This window comes from Poeciliopsis prolifica, unplaced genomic scaffold (assembly GCF_027474105.1).
Source record: "Poeciliopsis prolifica strain line A6 unplaced genomic scaffold, Auburn_PproV2 SCAFFOLD130, whole genome shotgun sequence".
NCBI lineage: Eukaryota > Metazoa > Chordata > Actinopteri > Cyprinodontiformes > Poeciliidae > Poeciliopsis > Poeciliopsis prolifica.
This window is the reverse complement of record NW_026562505.1, coordinates 356,114-375,742: the sequence shown is the minus strand read 5'-3', so window position 1 is coordinate 375,742 and position 19,629 is coordinate 356,114. Positions and strand designations below refer to the sequence as shown.

General features: G+C 36.6%; 1 protein-coding gene across 2 annotated transcripts in view; it reads right to left on the bottom strand.

Annotated features, from left to right (window-relative positions):
- Nucleotides 1–19,629, bottom strand: part of npr3 (natriuretic peptide receptor 3) — a 46,933-nt gene that overhangs the window by 5,790 nt on the left and 21,514 nt on the right. For both annotated transcript variants that reach the window (XM_055024846.1, XM_055024847.1), the window contains exons 2-3: nucleotides 19,108–19,230; nucleotides 9,865–10,031 (exon numbers count right to left, since the gene is read on the bottom strand). In XM_055024846.1, coding sequence (XP_054880821.1) covers nucleotides 9,865–10,031; nucleotides 19,108–19,230 — 290 coding nt within the window. The remainder of the gene's footprint in view (nucleotides 1–9,864; nucleotides 10,032–19,107; nucleotides 19,231–19,629) is intronic.

Below are 19,629 nucleotides of genomic sequence, written 5' to 3'. Positions count from 1 at the left end.
GTGCTAAGTCAAAAACAGAAGATGACCTAAATTTAAACTTTATTTCAAATTCTTAACTGTACTGTAAGTAAATACAGTAAAAATAAAAAATACAGCCATTATGATTGCAATTAGTGGAGCTCCTGCATTTGTGTTCTGAGTTTACATTTGTCATCCATGAAAATGTAAGAGTTGTTACTGCTGGGTCAGACAACAGCAAAGATCAACTTGTTTAACCAAGAACAAACATAACCTTAGGCTTCCTTTTAATGGAAGCCTGTCCGAAGACAGGAACCTGATGAATAATGTAAAGACACACTGGTTTATTTTAGCCCACATGCGTGCTGGCCATACAATTAGAATATCATAAAAAAAGTTTATTTAGATCGGTAATTTCATTTAAAAAGTGAAACTTGTACATTATATTAATGCAATACACACAGACTGATATATTTCAAATGTTTATTTTGTTTAAACCTCAAGTCCTAAACAGAGCCATAGGCATAACTTCCTGAAGGATTGGTGTGGACATGTCCCCACCAACTCTGGAATGAAGGGGACAGTTTCCACCAATATTTTCTGAACCTTTTTTTTTTCATATACCTGCATCTATGTTCGGCAGCAGCTGCTTGCTGTATTCAAAGCATTAACAGACAGGTAAAGCTTTTTAAAATTCCCTTGTAAAACATAAGTGGCAGGTCCGCTCAGCGATGTAGTGGATTGGACGTCACGTGACTTACTGTGTGCGCCGGGACAGTGCACCACATGCTTTGCATTGAATCAGGAATATTGGTGGTCAGGGAATTGACACAATCAAGTAAAGAATAATCTGAAAAAGGGACGCAAAGTTTTGATATTAATTGTCAACACTAGGACAGCAAGATAACAAGGTCCAAGGATATCACACTTCACAGGTCAGTGAAAAGCTTTAATTAAAATGTTAATATTGTGGCGTACACAATGTGTATATTTCACACCCGAATGTATACTCTTATTGTGAACAGGAGAAGGTGAGGTTAGAAGACACCAACTGTTGTACTTCATTCTATTTTTGGTTTGGATTGGAAGATATTGAGAATAAAACAAAACTCAAATGATATTTTCTTCTTTTACTGCTGATTTCAAATTGGTGACCCCGAATATCTGCGAACATCTGAACATGTGTTTTTAACAAGAACTCACCAGATGCTGCCGCTGCTTCTCTGCCAGCTGTGGTTTTGGACCCAGTTTCTTGCCAGACAACCGTTACTCCAACTGCCGCTTCTGTTTTTGCTGCCATTATCAAGCTTCTAGAGTTCTGGCATCACGATCCAGAACCATGGTTCCAGCATATGGAAGCCCAGTTCCATCAACTACTCAGCTGTCCACCGTATTCATTCTATCTGCTCACCTGTATACTCCCCCAGCGCTCTTCCTGCCGTTCGCCCTGAACCAGCAGCTAATGGGGGAGAAAGGCTGCCGTCCTTCAGGCATCGCCTCAGTCATTTCAAGAATGCTTATTCGTCCCCCAAAAACGATGAAAACATGGGCATTATCATCAATCAACTTGAAAATTGGACCTTATGCTGCTAACACTTAGCATTCGTCCACAACAGAGGTGGAAGTCACTGCACTAGTGTCCTCTTTAGTAGTCTGTATGCATTTATAACATAAAACTCCACAAGAAACACAAGAAAGTGGGTTTTAGATAGCTGTCCACTGTAGTGACCACAATGCATGAAAGGGTTAAGAACATGAATATCATGGTCCTGAAACCAGGTACTGGTAGCTTTGGCACTGTATGTAAGTGCCAAGACCTGCTGGAAAGTGACATTTCCATCTCCATTAAGTTGGTCAGCAGCAGGAAGCATGAAGTGCTCTAAAACTTCATGGAAGATGGATGTGTTGACCTTGGATCTCACTTTTTTTTCACATCTTTTTCTTCCTTTCAACTCTCTATGAATGTCTGTGAATAGTCAGCCTCTTTAGCAATGACCCTTTTGTGACTTAACCACCTTGTCCAATATGTTTGAAGTCTTTGAAGATGTTTTGAATTAATTAGCACCCAATGTCTTCAAAATCAAACCTTTTCACCATATTCTACTTTTCTAAAATCATATTTGGGTTTTTCATTAGTTGTCAGGAATGATCATCAATATTAAACAAAATTAACATTTGAAATAACTTAGGCTGTTTGTCATGAATGAATATAACACAAATTTCAATGGAATCACTGATTTAAATAAACATATTTTATGATATTTTAATTTTATGGCCAGTATTCAGTATATTGTAGTATTCCCTATATGTTTATACCAAACACTAAGCATATTTAAATGATTAGACAAATAACAAATTAAATATATATAATTAAATAAACTTGAAGTATTCAGGAACAAGACATAAAGTCTCCAATGTGCAATTTTGATTTACTCTCCAACCAATGGATTAGTATGATTGGGTTAAATTATCTAACATGATTGTTTTGTCTCTCTGCTCATGACTTACCTCTTTAATGCATTCCAAGAAAACTTCCCCGTTTCATTAAGCCCGATGAAATTGAAGCCATCATTTCCACAGATGCTCATCTACATCTATCTGCCACTATTTGCATTCACTCAAAGTTTCATATTTTCCAGATCAAACCAATCCACCCTTGGATGAAGTTTTCAACAATTTAATTGTTGTCATTCATCTGACTTCTGTCTGCTTCTACTCTACTCTTTGTTATCTTTATCTTCCTTCAAGCAACCTGTCTTCACTCCAGCATCCATTCCAAGTCCATGCTCATTTCAAGCATCCAGCATCTTCTGTCACTCTTCTCCAAGCCTCATTGCACTATCTGATCAACCATGAAGCTGAAGCCCTCTGATTCCACTCTCTCCTCCCTGCCTTTCATCTAACTTTTCACCTAGATTCACTTTCAGCTCAATTTCTCAGCGAAGAGAGGGAGAAGTTGTGAATGATTATGTAGATTTTCTGTTGTAGTTTTAGCAATGGCAGCAGAGGAAATGAACAATGCCCTTCAGTCTGTGTTGGCCACACTTCCAAATATTGGCTGAACATTAACACCTGCCTTGTTCAGCTCAGCATTTTTCTCCTCGCTTTGGAGCATGGCTCTTTACAGCACAGACAATTTCTGGTAAGCTTCATAGTATCAAACCAATGCAATACATATGTCTCACAAGTAAACATTAATGATTGAATATAGTCCTCGCCTCCAATAAGCAATCGTTTCTCAAGAGCCAATGATCCAGTCTGAAACAAAACAATGAACAAGGGGCTGGTTTGGACAGAATTAACAACAGCCACTGCAGCTAGTAGTAAACAGTTATCATAGTGGGCACTTCTCATCAAACCAGTATTTCTCTTTCATCTCTAGTCACAAATCTTGGTATCAAAGTGATGCCAGTTCACTTTTGAATCTCATATCAACAATCTCAGCAAGACTTTCTTCTATCACCTACAAAACATTTCCAAACTCTGTCCCATTCTCTCCTTCTCAGACACTGAGAAACTGTTCCATGCCTTTGTCTGCTTCAGACTGGACGACTACAATTCACTTCTCATGGGGATTCCTGCAGAGGCTTAAGTACATTTAAAACCTCTGCTGCTAGGATCCTGATGAGAGAATGACCACATCACTGATTCATGTAATGTTTTGATTCTTGAGTCTATGTGCATGACTTTGTGTTTGTTACGATGTAAAGCACTTTGAAATGCCTTGCTGCTGAAATAAAATAAACTTGATTGATTGATTGATTCTTATTTTTTCAAATTAACTTTTTTTATTGTGATATCATGACAAATACAAGTGTTAGAAATGGGTGTGCAAAAAAGAGTCCAGTGTGGTACCAAGGTACTTTTAGTGTTGTTGATATGATAAAGGAAGACAGTTAAAATTACTGACCAATTACTACTACTAGAGAAAAAAAGTAATAACAATGTTAGATAAAATAAATAGAGATTCTCTGCCCCTGAGACCAAAGATCAGAAGGCATATCACAGTGAACCCAGACCACAACCAAACCAAACCATCAGTCCACAGGTCACCACTCAGCCCATGTCAGACAAAGAATGAAAAGTCCACCTTGTGTGATGTGTTTTAAACTTTTTGATATTCTATGCATCCCCAGTCTTGTGTAATGTAGTTAAAACATTACATTGTGGCAATATACAATGTACAATGACGGTATGAGGCACATCCCATCAGCTAATATTCTGATGGGATGTGAAAAATGGGATGTGATCCTGGCTTCGACCATGCTTACCCTATTATTTGTATATTCCGCCTGTTTTTTTTAAAAATATATATTTATTCATTCATTTATTTTTGTATTTATCTTAAGTTTTTCTTTCATGATGTCATTGAAGAAAAAGAGAATAAAACAAGAAAAAAGAAACTTAATGAAATATCATTATTTTATTAATATTTTATTAATACCATTAATATTAGTGATGTTAATATTAATGATAGAGCACAGTGGAGAGAGGTCTGGAACCTCACCCCAATATTTCCAGATATTCCTTCTCTGCAGCAGCCTACACCAGAGCAGACATCACCAAAGGATGAAATATTCAAGCTGACATTATTATCAATAATAATAATAATAATAATAATAATAATTGTTATTATTATTATTATTATTATTATTATTATTATTATTATACAAAACAGCAACATCCATAATAATTATAGTAACATTCAACAATAATCAAAGAACAAACACAAAACATAATAAGTTAGATTAATTCAGTGCAAGAAAATGCACTGAATGTGCAGGTTTGTGTGTGAGATTAAACAATAATTTGTTATGTTTATCCAGAAACTGACTATGAAAATAACATTGATCTAATTAACTGGTTAATAAAAACTTCATTAGAAGTTATGTAAAAAGTGACTTTATTTAGTCAACATTTTAATTGTTGTTTTTTGGAAAGTGTGCAGCATCGCCCCCACTTCATTTCCATCTTTCACTCTCTCCATTAGCTTCTCATTTCCACCAGGATTGAATTCAAGATTTCCCTCCTCACACACCAATGCATCTACAGAATTACTCCCAGCTATCTCAAAAAGCTAACACAACTCGCTCACTCTGCTCCACCCACTAAGACCTTCTCCACATACCCAGGGCCTTCATTCCACCTTTGTGGAGCACACCAAAATCCACTGACTGTTTTAAAAAAGACCTCATTTCCAAAGTTCATTTTCTTGTCTGAAAGACAAGACCTGTAGGATGGATAACATTTCTACTGAGCATCTGAAAAATCCAAGCAAGAAACTCTGTCCATTACTTCATATGAGTTTTACTGGCTTTCAAGTACATGGTTTGTTACCTAACTCGATGCGATCGATTATTGGTACCCATAATTAAGGACAACTTGGGTAAGATCTTAGCTCTTTGGAGAATAACTGATCCATAGCTTTAGATAGTAGTCTGTCAAAAATTTTAGAAAGAATCCTGTTATACAAATTGACCTCTGATGATCAATTTGGTTTTAAACAAATTGATCATCAGAGCGCTAAAGGAGATTTGAGACTTGTATAACATGCACAACACTATAGTATTCATGTGTTTTATTGATGCCTCTAAAGCATTTGATTGTGTGAATCATCAAAACTTGTTCTGCAAGTTAGAAACGAGAGGCGTACCCAAATACCTCATTAGAATTCTTGTCTACTGATATGGACATCAGTCAGTGTATGTGAAATGAGGTAATACCATGTCTGATTCATTTAATGTTGGCAATGGAGTAAGGCAGTGAAGTATTACTATTACCTTTATTACTCTTACTTTTACTACATAGATAAACTGTCAAAGTGTCTGAATTGCTGTAAAACAGGCTATGTAGTTGGTGGCAGCATCTCATAACCCTTAACTTCTATCTATCTGGTGCTGTTCTCAAGATATGTGATGAAGTTAATATTTGGGACATTACATAAATGATAACCTGTATGATGACCATGACATACATAATCAGTATCATATAATGTATGCACAAGCTAATATTCTGATCAGAAAGTTTGGTATGTGTTCATCCTCTGTAAAGATAGCTGTTAATAAAGCTTTTTGTACTCTGCTATATGTTGGCCATTTGTGGCAACGATATAAGAAAAAGCAACCTGCAGAAACTTTATGCGGCAATGTACAACGATGGTATGAGGCTACTACTCAAAGTGCCCCGATGGAATAGTGCTAGCCATATGTTTGAACATAATGCTGTATCCACATGTGTTGCTGTGCTCAAGAATCTTACCTACAAATGCACATGTAGATTATCTGTCATGTAATATTATAATTGTAATTTTATTAAACCCTACACTTAGTGCTGTGAGTTTTTCTTCATGATTGTGGAATCATAATTTATTTCTGACTCATTGAATAATATAATGTGTCAAGTTCATTTTTATCTTTTTCTCATTTTGTTTGTTATTCTTTTACTATGGACATTTTTTGTGATTTGAATAACGATATCATGATGATAATCTCTTATTTATGTATCTATTCATTTATTTAACTACTTTCATCCATTACAATTGCTGTTTTTGATCCTCTTTCCTCCCTTTTGAGATCTAAAGTTATAAAAGGTGAAAACTGAATGTACTAAGTACGTTAAATTTTAGTATACTTAAGCATACTTTAAGTCACACTAACCATGAGTATACTTCAAGTTCACTTAGGATTAGTTAACTTAAAGTGTGACATTTTGGAACAACTAATGTTGTGCTTAGTGTATTTTAATAGTATTTAAATTGTATTAAAGTACCGTTTAAAATGTACCAAGTATATGTTTTTGGAACACTTTTAGTTACACTTAGTATACTTTAAGTATTTGGCTTTTTAAGTCATAAATATGCTTGATTAGTATTTTTTGAGTGTATTATTTTTGTGAATGAATTGCATTTAAAATATATTTTCAGTATATTGGCATTACATATTTTACATATTAGTAGTGCAATTACAGTATGCTACAATTACACATTTGGTTTATTAAAATTGCTAATGAAGTACACTTTTTAGTTACTTAATGTATTTTATTCTGCTTTGCCATTTTGAACAATATATGCTTCATACACACTGCAGTGTTGCAAACACATTAATCTACCAGAACACAGGTAGATTAATGTGTTCTTTACAGGTGAAACATTGTGCTTTCAATGTACGGTATCACCATTTTGGTAACACTTTATTTGATGGAGTGTGCATAAGACTAACATGACACCTGCCATCCAACTTTTAAAGCAACTTCTTATTAAAAGTGTCATTATTTACTGAATAACACCTGTTAGTATGTTATGTGAAGTAGATTTTTCTTTAAAGAGAAAATCTGTTATTTGCATCATACAGTAACATAGTCTAGATGTTTTTTCATGCAGCTGCAGAAGGTGTACAAACTAAGTGAACAAGATGTGTCTGTTGAAGTTTCCCAGACAGGTTATCTGGGAACTTGCTGTTTTTCCCGAGGTCTTCCCTGCATGGAGATAGAGTGTTTAGTTTTAGGGCCATCCTAATGCAGTGGATTTTTGCTCTCCGTCTGCAGATCTATTAAAGATTTCTTTTGCTCCCTGATTTTTGTCTGGACCTCAGTCTCTGAATTGTGCACTTCACAGTTCCTAACAGGTGTTATGACATGTTTATGACAGTATCTTGTCCGTCTTATTCACACCCCATCAAATAAAGTGTTACCCACATTTTTCAAGAGTACATTGACAATACACTATCACAGAATTGTACAAATTGTCAATATAGTCATAATTTACAGAAAACATGCTAATGAAATTTAGCACAATAAAACAACAGGTATACATTAGAGAAAATGTAAAAAATATTTCACCATGGAGTATTGTTTTAATTTAATGTCACAGTATTCCAGTAATACTGCAGACAAACTGACATTTCTCCTTCCTAAGAACAATGAGGATCAGCAGAACATTCCCATTCACTGGACCACTGCACTTTACAGAAACCTACAAAAAGAACAACAAAACAAATAAACAGATAAAGCACTAGTATTATACTGAGTACAGAAAAACAGCAAAGAAAAAATATGACTTACAAGTTCAAGACCTTGTGGACTTGCTATATATGTGACATCATCAGAATTGATGATGATTGGGACCGGATGCCTGGGGTGGAAAAACATTTCTGCGTGTCTTCTTTGCCTGTTTTTGTTAGAAGTAAAAAAATTGTCAGCAGTATAATAAAATCAGCTGATGCTGGCATCAACTATGAAGCTGTTTTAAGTGTGGATTTAAAGGAGACTAACTACCTTAAAATCTTTCCATCCATGATCTGAACACGCTGATTCTTGCATGGTGGTGAGGGGGGCAGGTGGCTGGTGGTGAGGTCATCAGATGAGAGGTGGGGTTCACCCTGGACAGGTCACCGGTCTACCGCAGGTCTCTGAAAGCTAACAACAAATAAAATGCATGAAAGAGAAATTGTAGATTAACAAGGGGAAACATTTCTGTCCATTTAGTTTTAAATCAAATCATGTTTATTAAGCACTTAGTGTTGCTTACACACCAGTTTTTGATGTTAAAAATGTGACCAACTGCTCAGTAAAAAAAAAAAGACTTACACCATGAAGAAGATGTGGAGGTTCATCCTCAGAACTGGTTGGTGATCTGGTGGAGCCAGGGCCTCTTCTGGACAGGAAAGTCTTTAGCTTTTCTAATTCCAGATCCCTGGCTTCATTTCCATCCAGTTCTTGTCCAGTTGTGTTGTTGTCTAACTCCGACAAGGACGTCGCGAGCTTGAGTTGAGCAAAATTACTGACTACTATCAAGGTCCTCTCTAATTTTAAGGCAATATTATCTGAGTAAAAATTGTGAATTTGAACAGCATTTCATCCGGCTTCATGGCTGTTTGTTTTATGGTGCTTTTCAAAAAAACTGAAAGTGTGCATTATGGCTGCCATCTGGTCTTAGTAGTTTACTTTTTAAGTAAGCATTAAGTGAATATTAAAAAAAGTCATTTTAAGCATATATTTTAAAATATACACAATTTTTTTTTAAAACATATTGTTTCACTCGAGCAAATACATATTTTGTTCACTTAAATCTACTTTTATTTCATCTATTTCTTAAAAGCGTATTTGATATCACAATACTTAAAGTTATAATGTCAAAATTGGTACTTTAGTATACTTTGTAGTACACTTAATACTTAGTATACTTAAAAGATACTTTCACTAATGTAAGTATATTTGAAATATACTAAAGTATATAACTAAATAATACCTATATGATTGTTATTATAGGTTAATAAACTCTATTATGATTGTTGTTATAGCTTCAATGTACATGACCCCATAATACCCCAAGATCATCCAAGTTTCAGCGTAAATATCACAAGAACATCAATGATGTTACGTCTGTGCTACCAGTCACAAGATGACATGGAGTTACAATAGCTTGAACAAATGAGTAGAAAGATGAAAATGATGAGAGGAGAAGGAATCTCTCTATGTGATGGCTGCAGTTTTAGCCACACAAATGGAGTAATGTTCAATCACACAGCTTATATAATAGGGTTAAATAAAAGAATCTTTTTTTTTAAGTTCGACTTGTTCCTGACTGTCCTTTTTACTGCTTGTCCATCTACCTAATTTCATCACCCTTAGACTCCATGCTATGGAACAGAGGCTAAGGACTAGTGAGCCACATTAATGCAACATTAAAAATACCATAGATCTTGGAGTATAGCAGGAAGATGAATCAGAATAATCAACTTCTAAATTATTATCTCAAGAAGTAGAAACCCAATTACCCAAAATGAGGAGAAAGGGTAATAATAATTAAAATAAAAATACATTTTTGCAAATTTGGTCATGACATGAGCATCAGTTGTATGTACAAGAATGTGAACATTTGTTTTATTTGGAACAGATGGAGATACATACATTTCCACAGTCATAAAGGCCAAGTCCCTCTATGGATCTTTTCATCTCCATGGAGAAGTTCTCATACTCTGGCTTGACTGTTCTGAGTAGAGTCACTGTGTTTAGGGAGGCAAAGGCTTTCCTGGCATCGTCATCAAACTCATCCTCTCTCTTCCAAGAGCCATTGCCTGCAATGTTTAATTAATCACATTTTAATTGAAAACCACATATCTACAACATAAACATCAAAATTATTAAAAGTTATTCGATAATTTGCAATAATAATAATAATTTTTCAATTAAATTCTGAGCTCATTTTTTAATGTCAAGATGAGCTACTGGATATTAAGCTCGTACATCAGATAGACATACACACTCAACAGTAAAAAATATTTGTTTTTAATGAACTATTTAGGTTATTCAACCATCAGATTGGCACAAATTGCTACTATAATCTATGAAGCTTTCAAAGTGTTTCAGGAACCCATGATCATTTCTGGAACTCCTACTGCTTCTTAGAAACGTGGAGTGTGGATGCTAAAATTAGCATCGGAGACGTCTGTGCTGCTACATATTTAGCATTGAGATACTATTTGAGAATTGAATAGATTTGGCTGTGTTAGATTCAGTCGATCATCCATCTCTTAAAAATAAAGGAAATTAGCGTTAACAAGTCAGCTGGCCGGTAAATCTGTACACCCCTATTATTTTTTATAAGAGTGATAATTATATTTAGGCATGTGCAGGGGCTGGGGGACTGCCCTCTATTGAGTCTCCTTTTGTTTTTGGTTTTTTTAATATTTTATTTTATTTATGTTATTTTTAATCTGGAGGGGCACAAACACGAGGCCTGTTTATACCCCTCCACAATAACAATTGAGCAAAATAAATTAATCTGGCTTTCCTCAGTCTAATAACGATGTGAACCGATTCTCATTGACCTGATAACTTTCCTCCCTTGCATGCGAAGCACAAAGTTGGACCAAAACATGATATGGGAAGTAAGCTGTTTAGTTGGATAAGAACAACAATTTGTGATTAATTGACTTGTTTTGCAAATCTGAAATGGAACGGATGTCTTCAGGTTCATGAGGTCGATTGGTCTTAAAAGGTACAATTAAGGTCCAATACTTACTCAGTGTCAGAGCTGCCAGAACGTTGATGTAAAAACTATAACCAATACGTGGTCGGTATACTTCCCAACACTCACTAATGGGAAGTATAAAAGAGGTTGTGGTCAAGCATACGGTGAGATTTTGGGGGAAGACTGTTGGAACTTTGATTTTGTACTAATGCATCCGTGGTGGAAGTGATAATAAAACTCCCGACCCGTCGCGGCTGGCAGTAAAGAACTCATCTCTGAGTATTATTTGTTTACTTATATAATCAAAAGTTTTGCACCTTCCGATTCTCCAACGTGTTGATTGTTCATAGTTTCTTCTTTTTCTGACTTGATACTAACCACCAGCAGAAAACCTGTCTGTTAACACCGACACACAGTGCTATTCAAAATGATTTGCCCCATATAGATTTCTTTTTTTTGTTTCTTTTTCTCATCTCTGTTTCAAAGTCAGTTGAATTAAACATCAGACAAAATGACTGAGCAAATTATAAAGAGATAATTATCGTGTTATGTGGGGATAATAAATTTCTGTGCAAGATTTGCATGTTCTCTGTGCATACTGCAGGGTTTTTCTCTGCATACCCCACTTTTCTCTTACAGGCCAAAGTTACCCAAAATTGCCCTTAGGTGCGAGTGTGAATGGTTGTTGTCCTGTGTTTTTGTGTTGGTCTGTGATGTCTGCTTGGACAGACATCACAGGTGTACCTCACCAAACCCAGTGAGTGCTATAGACAGCTGTAACATGTTTTTTTTTTAATTAAAAGTGTGCTTAATGGTGTGCCGTGATAGCACAAGGGTAAAGTACAACCCATGTATGGAGGTCTTAGTAATTGACGCAGTCTTCACAGGTTCAAGTCCCGGCCTGTGATCTTTGCCTCTCCCTTTCTCATTTCCCATTTCCAAATAAAGACTAATAGAGCCAATAAGACCAATGTGTGTTTAAGATTCCATTGTGTTTCATCCAGTTGTTTTCAAGAATGCTGGCAGAAACAGTTGCAAAAAGTTGTGTCTTCTAAAGAATTAAAATATTTGTTGTTTTATATGAGATCTCATTATGCAAAGGCGTGACTGTGACTAAGCTTCCTCTCATCATATATGTACCGTATTTTCCGGACTATAAGTCACACAGGAATATAAGTGGCATTTTTGAGGGAAATTTATTTGATAAAATCCAACACCAAGAACAGACATGTCATCTTGGAAGGCAATAAAAATAGAATAGACGCAACAACAGGCTGAATAATTGTACGGTATGCTAACGTTACATGACACATGAACAAAGAACTGAGAACGTGCCTGGAATGTTAACATATTAAGAGTTATTTAGATAATTAGCATAAATAACATGCTGACAAGTTTACCAAACCATCCGTGTCTCTCCAAATCGCTAAATGCCATGGAATCTTCATCTTGGGTGTCGCTTGCAAACAACTCTGCTAACTCCAAAGGTAGAATAACACAGGCCTGGAGCGCCCTCTTGTGGTTTAGTGTGAAAATAACATGTGATATGATATAATGATGTGTTAATTTCCACACATAAGTCGCTCCGGAGTATAAGTTGCACCTCCAGCCAAACTATGAAAAGAAACTGCGTCCGGAAAATACAGTAGTCCTGGAGTTGTTTTCGTCCCATCAGTATCTACAGTTTTTGTTATGAGTGACTTGGTTTTAAGCCAATTTTCCATCATTATTTTTAACAATCATCTCGTAAACTTGTAAATAAACATTTGTTTACATGTAGTACCTCGCGGACCACTAGGGGGCGCCCGCTGACAACCAGGAAAAGCAATGGAGCACAGGTAACCTTTTCTTGACGTCACCTGTCCCTTTATGGAGGAATTTTTCAGTCATAGTCCAAGAGCAAACATTTTCAGTGTGAAAGCAGGATTGCATATCTTTTGTTCTCAAATTTTTTAATACTTTTGCTTATGTTTTTATTTTGAAAGAAGGACTTTATATCTTTCTTTTTAAAACTTGTAAACATTGTATTCAAAACTTCTTACACTCATACTTAGTCTCTGCTCGGACTCTCTGCTTGCTTAAGAAACATTCTCATATTTTTCTGGTAGTTAGAGGAACATCAGAGACATGTACATCAAGTACTCCAATGCCTGTCAGAGAACAAACTATTTGTCAAAGCTGAGAAGTGCGAGTTTCATGTTGCATGTATCAACTTCCTGATACATGGAAGTGTCCTTGAAAGTGGACAAGTGAAGGCAAGTCTGGGCTTTGCAAATTTCTTCCGCCACTTTATAAAAAACTTCAGCCAAACTGTCGCTCCTCTCACACAACTCCCCTCTCCTAAACAATGGTTTCAATGGTCACCCCAGGCAGATAAATCATTTGAACTCCTCAAACTGAAGTTTTCTAAAAGCTAGTATTCTTTCTTAACCAGACCCCAAAGTCCAGTTTATTGTGGAGTTGGACGGCTCCATAAATACACAGGCCTACCAGTTTTCAAGAGGTTTACCACCATTCTCGCCATAGGCAAAAAGTTACCATTCTGAGTGCACAGCTTCTCTTGAAATACGTTTTCCAGGTCCATGGCATCCCCTGGGAAATCCTGTCTGAAAAGCCCCAAATTCCCAACCAGAGTCTGGAAGGCTTTATGCAATGCTCTGTCCCCTTTCGAGGCCTCCCTGGGATATCAACCACCACTCTATCCTTCTGAGGAAAGGGAGACGGTTGTCACTTCAGTTCGGCGTTTCATCCGCAGATGTAAATATACCTCGAACCATCTCCACTGCCCTCAACCATCTTGATTCTGTCTGAACAGAATCAATAACTAATTAACTGTAAGAGAGTCCCGGCCTAAGAATACAATCCTTGTCAGAAGTTCTGGCTCTCTACCAAAGATATACGTCTGAAAGGATCCTGCAAAAACTGTCCCTCAGGTTCACTGGTCCTGTTTCTGTTCGTCTCATTCTCCAAGACAGTCTGCAGATTTGTACTGTTTTTCACATCTCATTACTCAAGCCTGAGTCAAGAAGTCCCCTGTGTCCTCCTGCAGAACCTCCCAAGACCCCTACTTCTTCAGCAGAACGCAAGATCAATCATCCAAAACAACATTCAAGAAAACTTATCTTACAAGTAATGATCTTCAAATCAAATGCTGTCTTTCTCCCAGAAGCTGCTGATCCTGCTCAACATCCACATTTTCTGAATTGCACATGTCCCTTCTTGTAGTTTTCTGCAGTCTTGGTTTGATTCTGCATGTGGGTTAAACAGCTTCCCAAAACCCTGACTTGAAGCACAACATTATTTGAAGCTGTATTTCAGGGTTATAGTTTAGTTTAGAGTGCATATGGCACAAAATCAACTTTATATATCAGTTTTGTGTTCCACAACTCATATTAGCTGCGGTAATTAAGCTCAGAATATTTAAATTTTACCAGGTTTCCTTTTATTTGAAGTAACTTTAAGGTTTTTGAATAGTCCACATTAAATTTTTATAATGAGCCAAACTTAGCAAGTGGGCAGGTGAAGGCCCAATGCCTTCACCTGCAAGTGGGTCAATGTTAGTCAGCATTCTGGTGTTACCGCACTTGCAAGTCACAACATTTAGCTAATATTACATTTTAGCTACATTTATTTATTACATGGGTTTTATCACAATGCATAGAGTATATTATACATCAAGATTCTGGTGATTGCTGTCAGTATTTTAGCTTTAGCTTTTGAGCGAGTTTTAGTTTTTATATGGGCTGTTTCACACTGAATGAGCCAACTTGTTAGTGATATCCTCCATGTTAGCATTAGAAAATGAGCTAGCTTTAGCTTTGTGACTAATTTTACCTCATAAACTGCAGAGACCTTACAGTTTAGCTTTGAAAGCAGTGTTATGCGCCAGTTGCTAACAGTCTTTGTGTGGGACTTTTGCATTATCTAAAAGTTTTTACTTCTCCAACAGTTTTTCTAGGCGTTTTGCCGGCTTTTCCTTTCTTCCACTGCTTCTGCCCATTTTGTACATTTCTGCAAGTCCTCTGTAGTTTACTTCAAATTCTTCTGCAATTTTCACCCAAAAAATTCACTAATTGCATTAACACTGCAGTAAGCTGGAGATGCTGCTATCCCTTTGTTTTTCAACTCATAACCTCTTGTCACATAACATTCCTACAGAGCTTTAACTAATAAATAACTGTTCTGATGGCAAAATGGTAAAACGAGAGAGATTTGAAAGTCCACTGCATTCACAAAGCAGCCCTGAAGTGATCCAGTTCTGTTTTTTTTTTTTTGGACAAATTAAATTTTTTTGGTGTGGTCGTCACACTTCCAAATATATGCAACTTGTACGTGATCTCTAGTGTGAACTGTAAACGATCTGAAAGTGTCCCACACGCACAGTAGAGGGCGCAATAACGACACACGTGCACAGAATGTTCAGTGTTCTGTCAGCTGGCATAAAAAATGCTCTGTAAGGATTTAGTTTTTTCTGTGTATTCATTCAGGTTTCTGTGTCTATTGAGTCTCCATGTTGTCCTGTCTATCCCTTCATTGTTCCAAGCTGTGTCCCGTTTCCCTGATGCCTGGTTGTTTCTCGAGTCCTCGTCTACACGGTGTTCCAAATTCTTATGCAAGTGACATTTTCTCAGATTTTGTTAAATGGTCAAGCCAGTGTTGTAGTACTCGAAAACAGTCTTGGTCTCGAGACCGGTCTTAAGACCATTTTTTGATAGTCTCGGTCTTGTCTCGGACTCGACCACATTTGGTCTCGGTCTTGTCTCGGTCTCGGACATTGAGGACTCGGTATTTTATTTCAAGACCGGTCAAGACCACAACTGTGAAAATAACGCTAAATCATCAGTATCAATTTCTTTAAGATTCTTCTTTTTTTGGATGCACTCCTGATTCAAATCCAAGCAATAACCCGTCTCATTGGTAAATGCATGTTGTTGTTTTTTTAACTGCTGTCGCCCTACCCCCTTTCACCTTGAGCTGCGGACTGCAGCACTTCGATTGAAAGTTACAAGTGGTTGTCTGGGAAGGGGATAAGATGTCGGCCAAATCATTGGTTATAAAATTTGGCTATTTAAATCACAAACAATACATTTGTAAAGCAACATTGAGAAAAAAGCATACAGCGCAATGTAAGTTCTGCAGTGCTTCACTATCAGAGACGGTGGGGACTACGTCCAACTTATATCGACACCTTGAAAGAAAGCACAAAGAAAGGTAAGCTGTGTGTAAAAGTGATATTAGGAAAGGCAGGGAAAATACTATTTTGATCGACTTTGATTGTTTGAAATTCTGTGATTACAACATAGAAGTACTAAATAAAGATGTTTGTTTATTCCAGTTCTCTGTGTAAAATATCTAGGTGTTTTTACGTGAATGTGGGTCTTTTAGATCAATTTTAGTGATTTTGATCATGTTTCACATTTTATTGTCACATACTGGCGCTGGTCTTGGTCTTGACTTGGTCCCGGACCCTAAAAGTCTTGGTCTTGTCTCGGTCTCGATACACTCTGGTCTTGGTCTTGTCTTGGTCTCGGGTTAGGTGGTCTTGAACACAACACTGGGTCAAGCAGTAGGTAGTTAGTTCCAATTGGATTATACTGACCAAATAATGGTCAGTATAATTTTCAAGTCATGAACTATTACAGTATATTTCAAATTTCACTGAACAAAGCTCCCCATGAGAACAGGAGTTTTTTTTTTTTTTCTTTTTCTTCAAAAATAAAAAACTCAAAATGCACTGTTCCAAATTATTATGCAAAGCAGATTTTCTAAACATTTTATGGATTATAAAAACTGCAAATGGTCATTCTTTGAATGTGCAGCATTAAGTGGTCACATGTACTAAAATCAAAAGCTATTTCAATCAAAAACATCTTTCCAGACCGAGTTACATGTTCCTCTTTAATATCACCTGCATCTTGCTTCTTACATCTATTGAACTTGTGAGTTTGTGGAAAGTTTCTGCTTGAATTTCTTTGCATGATGACAGAACGGGCTCTTTGCACGTCAGCTTCCGCATTCGGGGAAAAGCGGCTCAGCCATTTATGGGCATTATACACTAGGTGCTTGCAGGACTTGGCCAAGGTAACAATTAATGATGTATATCAATCTGAAGCCCCAGCGAGTAAGCTGGAGAAAGGTTTTGAGATGTATGCCTCGTTATAAATGCACAGATACAAAGATGAGTTTTACTTTAAACTTTGTGCTAGTGGACAATATTCTCGGATATAGTTCTTGTAAAAATCTGCTATTTAAGTATCTAAACATTTTTCATCCATTCTAACAGACAATGTTTTTCCTTTATGTTCAAGTATATTACGTCTGTTTATTGTCGTTAGTGTCAGAGATCAACTAATGGGGGATTTTAGGTTCAGGCTTTTTGCTTCCAATGCATGAGGAAGCACAACAAGCCCAGAGCTTAACAGCAGAGCAGCTCTGGTGTCGGAGTTCAAGTTCAGCTGGTTGTTCAGGTTCAAAGTTGTTGGTTGTGTTCTTTAAGGTATCCATGTTATTTTGTTTTATTATTTTTGCATGCTTGTTGTGAAGCAGGACGATGTTTACAGCAGTGTGTACAGGCGGATCAGTTGCTCGGCTGTCTGGTTCGGATCCGCGCTCTCGTTCCCATACATTCGCTCTTTCAGGCTGAATACAGAAGTGATTCCATGAAAATAACACAGGACGGCTCCTTTACCTTCGTCTTTAGGCTGAAGAAGCTGATCCGGAGTGAAGTGAAGGATGCAAACTTTGCTGTGTGGCGTTAGCTTTAACTGGTAGCGACGAATATTTACAAGCCGCCATCTTATTAATTCAGGATCGTGTGGAAATCTTAAAAGCGCATTATATTTGAAAGACAACAATGTGCGAAGTATTGCTTTATTTGCATCTGAGATACAACTTTGTCCTTTCTAGCTGTAATTTTGTCCATTTTAACAGCTGCCTTCTTAATCCCATGAATTTGTCTAAGAGAAACCTTCTTCATGACTTTATCTGTACAAACCCATCTTTGATCTGAATCAGCCACAATTCTCTTCACAGCATGATAACACTTCAGTTTTCATTAAAATCTAATATTTTCATACCTTGTCATATGGCACTACACTATCTGATGATTTGGTCGGCAGAGATCCTTTCCTTTTCCCATATTGCTTGAAACCTGTGGCCTGCTTAATAATGTGGAACATCCTTCATAGGTAGATTTCCTTTATTTGAGCTCTCCAGACAAGGACATAGAGTAGGGAGATTAGTTGAGTATCATTTACGTTCAGCTTGGATGAAAGCGATCTAGATGTTCAGGTACAGGTCACATTTGAAAAGTTCAGATATCGGATATGTTGCCTTTGAAAAAATTCAACTTGTGTTGTTCAGACTGTCAAGAACAGATCAGATACAGGTCACATTAAGACAAAAAAGAACAAAACATCAGAATTGGGTCACTTCTGGCTGCAGTGTGAACACAGCCTTCTGAGATTACAACCAAACATCGCTGAAGAGATGTATGCACCAGAGGTACTATAAAACTTGAGCTAATTAAATATATGGAATGGTCCAGAACTTGATGCAATCTAACTAACTAACTAAAAAAGTTAAAATTGGTAAATTTAATTTCTATTGTGATTAAAACTTTAGAAAATGATTTTAAATGTTCTCAGCCTAGAGGATGACCTCCACAGCCTTGTGTGCTGCTCTCACTGCTTTTTATTTTGCATTCAAACATGCAGATGTTCTACAGAAAACACTTGTTACATTCTAATGTTCTCGCTCTCCTTCATGGAATGGAGACTTTTCCACTTTTCCATGGCATAGTGTGATAATAAGCAGGATTTATGTTTTGTTGACAATTATCCTAATATTCACTCTGAGCTGGATTTTTTTTTTTTACCAACTATTTTTTAAAGGGTGCAGCCAGGTCAACAAAGTGATGTTGATGTATTACATAGTCAAACTTTGTAATAATAAAAAAGTTTGAAATAACATAAAATCCCTGATGGAGTTTTTTTGTCTGATGTCAATGTTACTTCTTGGATGTAATTTTTCATTTTAAATGATTGCGTGAAGTATATCTAAAAAAAGACAAAATGTATTCCATGGTACAGACATGTACAGTCTACCCTTCTATCTTCCTGTAAGATCATAAACATTAATACTAAACAACTAATTTAATGAGAAACATGATGTGAACTCACCATAAGAAGAGGCATTGAAGAGATCAACATTAAAAAACATGTAACTGCCATTGGTCAGCTGCTGCTTGTGTGCTGCAAGCATGATTTCTCGAATCCTGTCTGCTCCAGCGCACATAATCACCACTGGAGAAAAATCACAGTCACAATTCAGTCACAATTTTTGCAAAAACACTACAATACACAAATTGTCATTACTCACAAGAAAACATTCTTTTGCAAGAACACTACCATGGAAAATTTACAAAGCACTTGTGTACATGCACCGTTCAGATGAAGAATGTGGCAGAATAGCTCACAAATATAACATCTGGATGATGAAATGGAAAGTACATGAACTGAACCACTCCTCTAATTATAATAATCACTCACTCAAACACATTTACCCAATAGACCCTGGAGTTTAATGCCTTGTCTTCAAAATATTTCGTCATTATTGCTGTGGAAGCTGGAATCAAACTCACAACACTTCTGATTGCCAGCCTACTGGTCTGTGCAAAGGGGGCAACCAAATAATTTCTGAGT